The sequence below is a fragment of the Oryx dammah genome, unplaced genomic scaffold (assembly GCF_014754425.2).
Source record: "Oryx dammah isolate SB20612 unplaced genomic scaffold, SCBI_Odam_1.1 HiC_scaffold_5, whole genome shotgun sequence".
Classification (NCBI taxonomy): Eukaryota; Metazoa; Chordata; class Mammalia; order Artiodactyla; family Bovidae; genus Oryx; species Oryx dammah.
This window is the reverse complement of record NW_024070189.1, coordinates 35,203,427-35,213,798: the sequence shown is the minus strand read 5'-3', so window position 1 is coordinate 35,213,798 and position 10,372 is coordinate 35,203,427. Positions and strand designations below refer to the sequence as shown.

The window sequence follows — 10,372 nt, the reverse complement described above, 5'->3', positions numbered from 1 at the left end:
ACCTCTCCATCTGTAATGAAAAATAGGGGTTTCACTTTTTTGTTAGAACTATCCACTCTGTTTTTAGAAAGACAGCAGAACCACTCTACTAAACGGAACTGAATGAAAACTCCCAGTACATTCTAGAACGATATTCTGGCCAATCCTTTTGCCAGCGGAGGCCTTACCCGGGCCTGGGTTAGTGAACGCAGTGGTTAACTCCCCCTCTTCATCGAAGACACTTGGGGAAATCCTCCAATGAGAGACGCTTAGAGGCAGGGGCGTGGTCTCAAGGGGCGGAGAATTTGACTCCGGGGAATAACGAAAAACGTGTGCTGATTGGCCGGACATCTTCCCTCTACTGACCAGCCCTCTTTGGACAGCGGGAGCCATCCATCAAAAGACTTACACCAATTAGCGGGGAAATGCTTCCCACTTCCCCCCTCCCATCGCAGCGAGAATGCCCCGCCCTCCAATATATTACTCGGAAGGCCAGGCGCGGCCCCTTCGCCTCCGAACTGTCCCAGAGAAGGGCAGTGTCGTCTCGGCGGCGCTGCAGAGACCCCCACCCAAGACGGCTCCCCCTCCCCGGGCCTGTCCCCTCTTGCCCGCGAGTCCTCTCGCCTCGTAGGCCTCTCGGATCTAATATCGTGGGGTGAGGTGAGAGCAGGCCCGGGGAGGGTGGTTACCGCTGAGGAGCTGCAGTCGCGATCAAGGTGAGCTGGGATTTCGGGGTTGACTGCAGGGTGCAGCTACGGAGCAGAGGTGGGGGTAAGGAGCCGGGGTGGAGGGTTCGTCTCGCGCCCTTTTCCTTGGTTAATTCTAGACCGAGCAACAAGTTCAGGCTAGTCCGAGCCTGGAGGGGCGGGGCCAGATTAGACCTCCCTAGGCGTTTTAATGTCAAGTTGGCGTTGTCCCAGGCACCAGCCCGGGGGCGAAAGAGTTGGATCCATGGAGATTGTGATTCCACATCTGTCCACCTCTTCCGTCGCTCAACCCTGAAGATGCTCTGCTTCCTGCCTTTCGCTTGTTGGGGGCTGGGACTGTCCATGTATCCTGTGCCTGGGGCATAGTAGGCGTTCAGTATTGCCCTAAATTAATGAAACTCCCAGGTTCCTCTTGCAGGATGGATTAGCCTCCTGTCCCCACTGCGTGTGCTCTTAACACCTGAGTTTCCTTTCGTAACATCAATAAAAGTTAACTCGTTAGTTGAATCATCTCGTTTAATCTTAACAGCCATTTAAAGAAGCAGATATTGCCTCGTTTTACAGTCTATAAATAAGCTTATTAATATTGTCCAGGTGTTTATTAGGCACCTATTATATGTGCTAGATACCTGTGTACCTGAAACTGAACGTATTAGTCACTCAGTTGTGTCCGATTCTTTGCGACCCTATGGAATTCGCCAGGCAAGAATATTGGAGTGGGTAGCCGTACCCTTCTCCACAGGATCTTCCCAACCCAGGGATCGAACTCGTTTCTCTTGCATAGCAAGCAGATTCTTTACCTTTATTTCACATAAGTCTATGAAGTGGCTAATAACCTATTAACAGATTAGGAACTGAGGACTAAGAAAAATTGACTAACTTGAATAGTCCACATTGTTACTAAGCAACAGAATACATACTACCGTCTAATTTCAAAGTTTGGGCATGAAGATTAGGTTGTTTTTTTTTTTTTTTTTTTTTGGAAAAGGCTGTGTAGGAAGTCACAATTTAGGATGGATGTAACCAACTGGTTGGGGAGGGGGAGAATAACAGATGGCCCTTGGCAATGACAGATTCACTAATAGCATTGAGAGAGGGGAGGCTTGTGTTATAAGGCACCTGGCAGGACAGGAAGGGCTGTTCTTTCACTCCTTTCTGGGCTTTGTTCTATATATAGATGATAGAGGTACTGACAACAACTGACGCTCAGAAACTGCTACACCAGCTGAATGCCCTGTTGGAACAGGAGTTGAGATGTCAGCCAAAGGTCTGCGGCTTGAGACTAATTGAATCTGCACATGATAATGGCCTTAGAATGACTGCGAGACTGAGGGACTTTGAAGTAAAAGATCTTCTTAGTCTAACTCAGTTCTTTGGCTTTGACACGGAGACATTTTCTCTAGCTGTGAATTTACTGGACAGATTCCTGTCTAAAATGAAGGTATGTTTAAAGCTGCATTACCCTATTTCGTGATTTTGCTCAATGTGTTTTGGAGATGGTATTGCCAGCTTTGGGCTGGTATTCATAACTTGACCATTTTTTTTTGTTTGTTTTCAGCAAGTAACCAAAACGTTGTGGTAATTCTGTGTACTATAGCATGATGAATATTATTCCTTTTAATCAAGAGTAATGCATCAGTTATTAAACTTAACTTCTGACATTGAATAATAGTCTAATATCAAATCATTGCAAAGCCTCCCAGTAGGAGAGCTGGCTGTTTTTAAGTCTTGTTTGATAGTTTGGGTATTTTCATTTGTTTACTGTTGTTTTTAAAGAAATGTGTTAAAGGCAGAATGCTAGATTGTGGGTTAAAAATTAGAGGTTTTTTTTTTTTTTCTTTCTGTTCATGCTGTCTACCACCTGTCAGTAGAGTATATTTCTTAATCTTTGTTCATATATAATAAAGTTCCAACTGGTTTAGCCTTACATTTACCCAAGTCATGCCTATGCTTGGCATTTCCAGCCTAAGTTTGCATATAGTAGAGAGTATCTTCTGAAGGAGGAGATATACAGTTGTTACCCTGTATTGGCTAAGCAGGACATCTGTGTAGCTTTCAGAGTTTAATTATTAAAAATATATCTGACTTCTCTGTGTCCATGGTTGTTGGTAGATAATGTGACACTTAAAATGAAACTCATGTTTTATTCAAAGTAACTAACAGAATGCAACATATATGGAAAGAACTCAGTGTTTGTTGAATGGTTCAAGAAATTTGTTCAACAGTCTAATTAACTTTTAGACACCATGTGTAGGCACTACCTTTAATTCTAAATGTGTCACAGGTGAATGACATGCATCTGTTACTTAAGTATATTATAATCTTAGTGAGAGTAATGTTTGCACTTATAACTATCATTAGTACAAGGAATAATAAGAAAAGAATTACATTATACTTCAAAAGAAATATAAATATATTGCTGAAGGGGTTCTAAGAAGAGGAGAGCCCAAATATTGGTAAAAGCTTTCAAGAGCTTCACTTGAGCTACAACTTGAAGTGGATAGAGGGCTTCCCTGGTGGCTCAGTGGTAAAAAATCCACCTGCCAATGAAGGAGATTGGGGTTCAACCCCTGGTCTGGTAAGATCTCACATGTGGCCAGACAACTAAGCTCATGTGCCAGAGCTGCTGAGCCTGTGGTCTAGACCCCAGGAGCCGCACACCCTGGATCCCATGCACTGCAAGAGAAGCCACCACAATGAGAAGCGCACACACCACAATGAAGAACAGGCCCCATTCTCCGTAGCTAGAGAGCGCCCGCACAGCAAGGAAGACCCAGCATAGCCAAAATTAAGGTTTTTAAATAAACTGGATAGAATTTTGATTGTAGACATTCAGAAAATGATGGATAAATTTAAAAACTTGGTAGTGAATAGAGCTTTACAGGTAGAGTAAACAGTATGTGTCACAGTTTAAAAAAATTTCACAAGTATTACTACAGAGAAAACAGCCTGGAAAAACACAACATTCTGAAAAGAAATTTTGTCTATAAGCTGTAAGATATTTCAATCCTCATATAAGTTTTTGACCAAGTAACTTACTGCTTATCGTTCTTCCGTGATTTTAAAAAACCAAAAGAACTAAGAAGTTTTACGTGCTGAAGCCAAACAGTACACTGAAACTTACTCCATTTACTCAGAAATTGGTTCCAAGTGGGTGCATATGGTTAACAGCCTACAGTTGAGGCATCAGTGAATCTTGCTAAGTCCTTTGCCACTGAGAAATTCACCTCACAAATACATTTTTCAAAGTGATGGGTCTGAGTTCTAGATTATACTTTGTTTTTTTTTTTAATTGAAATAAAGTAGAGATGCACTTATTGTCTTTTTAGGTACAGCCCAAGCACCTTGGGTGTGTTGGACTAAGCTGCTTCTATTTGGCTGTAAAATCAACAGAAGAGGAAAGGAATGTCCCACTGGCAACTGACTTGATCCGAATAAGCCAGTACAGGTTCACGGTTTCAGACTTGATGAGAATGGAGAAGATTGTATTGGAGAAGGTGTGTTGGAAAGTCAAAGCTACTACTGCCTTTCAGTTTCTACAGCTCTATTATTCACTCCTTCAAGAGAACGTGCCACATGAAAGGTATGTGAGCTTTGTTTTCAACAAAGGAGATGTAGAAACCAGAATATTGTCTGGATGTTACATAAAATCAGTATGCTGGGAGAATTTCAATCAAGTTAAATGACAGCTAAGCCCCTTGAGTTTCACTTCACTCTCCAGCAAAAGTGAGGAGACATTCAGTCAAAAGTAGCTTCTTGGAGTCTTTGAATTCTTAAGACGGTAAATTTTTTAACATTACATTTTCCATTTATAGACTAGTTAACTTACAGAACCTAATAGGCAAGCATCTAACACAAATTTATGGAAAAAGAAACTTTCAATTCAAAAACAGATTTATTAAAATGAAAAGAAACCTTGGTAGTTGTAGAATAAATTTTTCTTTTTTGGCCCAAATTATTAAAAATTCATCTATGGTATCCTTAAGAAGTTAATGTCTCTGAAAGAAGGAAAATTCTTCAAATTTTTCTGATAAGTGTGCATAAACTTCACTTTAAAATTGACTTCATTATTTTTCTAAAAATTTCTTTTGACTCGATGTAAAATTACCTACATAAAATTTCACTTTCTCTTTAAAGGAGTAGCCTTAATTTTGAAAGACTAGAAGCCCAACTTAAGGCATGCTACTGCAGGATCATATTTTCTAAAGCAAAGGTAAATATTTTATAAAGATTAAATCTGTTTATATACCTATTTTCATACTCATCATTTACTTTAAAATTTATCTCTTCTAGCCATCTGTGTTGGCATTGTCTATCATCGCATTGGAGATCCAAGCACAGAAGTATATAGAGTTAACAGAAGGAGTAGAACGTCTTCAGAAACATTCCAAGGTATGTCAAGGTCATAGCCTAAATCCTATTCACAGCTGTAAAAAACAAAACTAAACCACTTGTTCCTAAAGTAAAGTAAGATGTCATGTGTTTGCTTGAAACTTCAGTAACTTACCCTTAAATTTTTTTGACAAGGAAAGACATGTTAATAAGATTGTAATTATTACTATAATGAAAACTATAGGACTGATAACATTTTTTTAATGTATGTACAGATCAGTGGCAGAGATTTGACTTTCTGGCAAGAGCTTGTATCCAAGTGTTTAGCTGAATATTCATCGAACAAGTGTGCCAAACCAAATGTTCAGAAGTTGAAATGGATTGTTTCTGGGCGTACTGCACGGCAACTGAGGCATAGTTACTACAGGATAACCCACCTTCCAACAATTCCTGAAATGGTCCCTTAATTGGTAAATTTGGTTCATAGTTATCCTCCATGTTAGAGAAAATTTTCTAATGCTATGTAATTTTCTTCTGCAATTCAAGAATATAAATCTGAATTATTTTCAAAATAAACAAAATGGAGTTGGAATAGCAGAGGGGAAAATGACTTCACTGATCTAGTCAGCTAATATTTGAGGGCATTTACTATATTTGTGGAGAAGGAAATGGCAATCCACCCCAGTCTTTTTGCCAGGAAAATCCCATGGATATAGGAGCCTGGTGGGCTACAGTAGATGGGGTCACAAAGAGTTTGACCCAAATTAGTGACTGAGCACACTACATTCAAGGTATCAATACAACATCCCAAGATTAAGGAATTATCTAAACTTTGATATATACGTTAGCCATTTCATTAAATTATCAGCTTACAAAGCCACGTCCTCCTTAATAATGTAAACTTTAAGTAGCACTAAAACAGTGTTTTGTTTTTTTCTAATTGCACATCATTTTGCTATATGTAGACTCTAGCTTTAATTCATTTAAAGTTATACAAGCCTGAGTAAAGGAACAGGACCAAAATTTTGAACCACACATTGAACTAGTTTGACACTATTAGCTTATTAGGAAAATCAGTATGAACTTGGGTGTTATACTTAAAGAAAAATAAGTTAGGACAGGTGGTTTCTACACTGGGTCTTTGGAAACTGCCAGGGTGTCTCAGCACTGTAGTTGTGTATCATTGCTATAAGAGCTGAACAGTGGAAAGTATTTACATGCAAAAAAAATGTAAACCTCCTCAGGAATATATGATAGACTTTCTTACCATCTAAGTTTAACTCACGGTGGTGATTTGACTTTCTTCCTACTCAAAACTAAATGTGAACATAGAACAAATCTACATAAGACATGATTATGAATCTTAGATATTTTAACAGGTAGTAAAATTTGTGTTTGGCAGACTTCTGATAACTTGATTTTTTTTGTTTATTAAATAGGATGATTACAGCAACAAAAAACTTCTGAAGCCTTTCTCCACAATCCTGAGCTGTGGATTCCATAATATTATAACGGATTTAAGCTGTGAAGCCTCAAAACATCACAACTAGATTAGCATTGGTGTTCTCAGATTTGGGAAAACTGCCTAATTAACAATACCCTATAGTGGAATTACTCAAATTTGAAATCACCTATGAAACATACAAATCAAAGTAACAGTATAAATGTGAAATGCAAATGACAAGCCTGGAAAGGTAAACTGTGAATCTTCATTGCTAACATTGATCCAAGTTTCTATATTGGGTCAATATATTGAATTTAGGTGGTGTTTAAAAAGGGTAACCTACTTAAACTTTAAATTATGAGGTTTACATCAAAACCACCATTTCACAAATGCACTTTTTAAGGCACAATAAGGGTCACTATTCTAGACAGTGAGAATAGTTAGTTTCTTGGCACCTATGATGCAAGTAATTATTAACCCAGAGATGTGGACCTTACTGCTACATAGAAATCACATTTAAATTTGAGGGCATTTATGTAAAGCAAAACTACCAACTTGTTAATTTTGGCATGTTATCTTTAATATTTTCTAGAAAACAAGTGATGTTTGTATCCATGATTTTAAAAGTTTTATATAAAATTTACTGCCTCAGTCTGGTCCCATCAAGAAAATTAGTTTTTACTGTACTAGTAACTCAAAACAAATTAGCGTCACTCTGAAAACTTTTTAACACTCCATCAGTTTTTACTGAGGACTGTTTTTATAAAACTTGGTTCTAACTTAGAATTTTGCTTAAAAGGAAGAGAATATACTTACATTAATTGCCCCTATTGTGTGCCAAAAGGAAGTATTAAGAAAGGTAAGTAGGCATCTTCATAATTATAAGGTTGCTGAGGTGTAGTGTTTGGAGATCTATGAGGTTAAAGTGTTGCAGAGAGTTACTCAATGCAGTGTGTAGCCTGAATCCATCCAGGATGGCTGTACCCAATTTTGACATCATTTTATGGTTATAGAGGCATTAGAAAATGAACCAAAGAACCACAGTGTATCTTATACTTTGGTAAACCATGTTTTATGGATAACTTTACAGTTTTCCCAAAATACTGATAAATTTCAATATTTTGAATACATCAGTGTTAATTTTGAGTTGCCAGAGGTAACCTAACCAACTCCCATTATGTTTTGGTACTAAGGGATATACCTTTCAATAAAGTTACTGAAATGCATTCCTTTGCCAGGTGGTTTTCTATTTGGCAATGTGATAATAGCACCACAATAAAAGGCTGTCTCCACTCACTTTATTTAAATTTAACACTAAAGTAAGATGCATGGTGGGCTTCCCTGGTGGCTAACTGGTGAAGAATCCTTCTGCCAATGCAGGAGACAGGTTTGGGAATATGCCCTAGAGACAGAAATGGCAACTTGGGAAATTGTATTCTTGCCTGGGAGATCCCATGGACAAAGGAGCCTGATGGACTACAGTCCATGAGGTCACAAAGAGTCAGACATAACTTAGAGACTGAAGAACAACAAGATGCATGGTAAGGAAAAAAAATTATGATAGTATAGCTATTACCTAACTGACACTTTGCTTTCTACTGGTTTTTTAAAGATGTGATAATTTTTAAAAACTAGATATTTCTGATCTAACATTTGTGGTTAGCAGTGATAGTTTTTACTGTCAGGTACTATTGTTAGATATTTTAGATGAATCATTTCATGTTTTTCTCCAAACTGAATGAGATTATCCCATTTACAAATAAACCAGAACAACAGAGCAGGTAAGAGATAAGCCCAAGGTCACAAACACAAGACGATGATGATTAAATATGTTTAATTTGCATAAAGCCTTGCTTATGCATTGTTGGTCACTTCGATTACTTAGGTTCCATTGTATGGGCGTGCTACGTCACTTCAGTCATGGCTGACTCTGTGACCCTATGGACTGTAGCCTGCCAGGCTCCTCTGTCCATGAAATTCCTCAGGCAAGAACACGGGAGTGAGTTTCCATGCCTGCCTCCAGGGCATCTTCCCGACCCAGGGATCGAATCCGTGTCATAATCTTATGTCTCCTGCACTGGCAAGTGGGTTCTGTACCACCATCACCACATGGACTACCCCATCACTGTTAAGACTGTCCTTAATACTAAATCACCCTCAGATTCAGCCCATCTGTAGTTCTGGGTGACCCTCTTACCTAATTAAACAGGATTCCAGCAGGTGGTTGGTAATGACAGGCAACTGCCAAGTATTGTATTAGTCTGATTAGACTGCTTGTTAATAATATAAGATTTTGAACTGTTCATGTAACAAGCTAGAAAGTAGATACTGTAAGGAATTACTGAATGAAGAAAAACTTATAAAAGAAGGTTCCTTTTGTATTTAACTCAGGTTAGATATATTGAATAATCCCTGTTTTCATAAGTGCTGTTTTTAAAAATAGGCACTTTAACCTTCTATGTATTTTAAATTATGTGGCATAATTTTTAAAAACTAGATATTTCTGATCTAACATTTGTCGTTAGCAGTGATAGTTTTTACTGTCAGGTACTATTGTCAGATATTTTAGATGAATCATTTCATGTTTTTCTCCAAACTGAATGAGATTATCCCATTTACAAATAAACCAGAACAACAGAGCAGGTAAGAGATAAGCCCAAGGTCACATACCTGTACTTGGATGTGAGATTCAAATCCAGGCAATTGTGACTCAGGCTATGTTCCTAAACACTCTGCACATTACTTCCCAAAATAGATTAAATGGACTTATGTGAAATTGTATCAAAGTTAATAGGAATAAAGAATATTAAAAAATGATAAAAGAATCAATTCACCAAGATATGAGTCTTAAATATGTATGCACCTAACATCAGAGCTTAAAAATACAAGAAGTAATAAAAACTAACAGCAGTGAAAGGTCATATGGACAAAGCTTCAGTTGCAGACTTAAAAGATTCCACTCAGTAATGTATAGTACTAGAAAATCAACAAGGATGTAGAAGGACTGAAAAATACCAACAACCATATGGATCTACTTTATTTAAAATTCATCCCCAGATAGAACAAGCATTCTTTTCAAGTGAACGTGGCATAGTCACCAAGAGAGAATATATCCTGGGTCATAAACAAACTAAGAAATGAACTAAAATGATACAAAATGTGTTCCCTGACCATAAAACTAGAAAACAGTTAACGGGACAATCTCCAAACACTTGGAAGTTAAATAAGAAACATCTATGAATAATCCATGCCTGTAAGGGAAAGTCTAAAAAGAATGTATTTTGAAACTTACTGAATGAAAATATCAAAATACATGGAATGCAGCTAAAGCAGTGGTTAGTAATCATAGTATCAATCACTTTTGTTTAAAAAGGTCTCAAAACCAGTAAATTTCTATTTTAAGAAACTAGAAAAAGCAAAATAAACCCAAAGCAAGCAGAAGGAAGAAAGTCTGAAGAAGGATGTGTAAAAAAAAAAAGTGTATGAAACTGAAACAATAGGGCTAATTAAAATTAAAAATTTGGGGTTTGAAAAGAGCAACAGGTAAACTTCTAGCAAGACTGACAAGAAATTTTAGGAAAGGAAAAGGAAACTACGTTTTTTAATACCACAAACATCTCTATGCACAGAGAATTAGATGAATCAGTTCCTTGAAAGGCATGAACTATGAAAACTAAATTGTTATATAAACTGAGTAAGTTCTATTATTTTAAGAAACTGAGTCCGTTGTTTAAAATATTACTAGCAAATCCCAAATCATTTAAGGACTACATAACGCAAATTCTATAAATCTCTCCCAGAAAGGAGAAGAATCACTTCCCAATTCATTTTATAAGACCAGTAATAACTTGATACCAAACCAAGATAAAGATAATATTTTTTAATTTTATAAAAGCTATTGACCAATATC

General features: G+C 37.5%; 1 protein-coding gene and 1 long non-coding RNA gene across 3 annotated transcripts; both read left to right on the top strand.

The window, feature by feature from the left end:
- Positions 1–425: 425 nt before the first annotated feature.
- On the top strand, positions 426–7,688 carry CCNG1 (cyclin G1). Of its 2 annotated transcripts, XM_040239459.1 has the most exons (7): positions 426–695; positions 1,864–2,127; positions 4,016–4,269; positions 4,824–4,899; positions 4,980–5,078; positions 5,294–5,488; positions 6,458–7,688. In XM_040239459.1, exons 2-6 carry the CDS (start codon positions 1,864–1,866, stop codon positions 5,483–5,485), a joined length of 885 nt encoding a protein of 294 aa, XP_040095393.1. In that variant the 5' UTR covers positions 426–695; the 3' UTR covers positions 5,486–5,488; positions 6,458–7,688. The 2 variants fall into 2 exon arrangements, with proteins under 2 accessions (XP_040095393.1, XP_040095392.1); XM_040239458.1 differs by lacking the exon at positions 6,458–7,688 and having other exon boundaries at positions 471–695; positions 4,016–4,270; positions 4,822–4,899; positions 5,294–5,490.
- A 262-nt stretch (positions 7,689–7,950) lies between these two features.
- On the top strand, positions 7,951–10,043 carry LOC120863336. The gene is made up of 2 exons (XR_005720974.1): positions 7,951–8,261; positions 9,124–10,043. It is a non-coding gene; the product is annotated as an uncharacterized LOC120863336 (long non-coding RNA).
- Positions 10,044–10,372: the final 329 nt, after the last annotated feature.

Coding starts and splice junctions, on each gene's coding strand:
- CCNG1 (XM_040239458.1), top strand. CDS start 1,864: ATGATAGAGGTACTGACAACAACTGACGCTCAGAAACTGCTACACCAG. Junction 4,271..4,821: donor AGAACGTGCCACATGAAAGG/TATGTGAGCTTT, acceptor CTTTCTCTTTAA/AGGAGTAGCCTTAATTTTGA. Junction 5,079..5,293: donor GTCTTCAGAAACATTCCAAG/GTATGTCAAGGT, acceptor ATGTATGTACAG/ATCAGTGGCAGAGATTTGAC.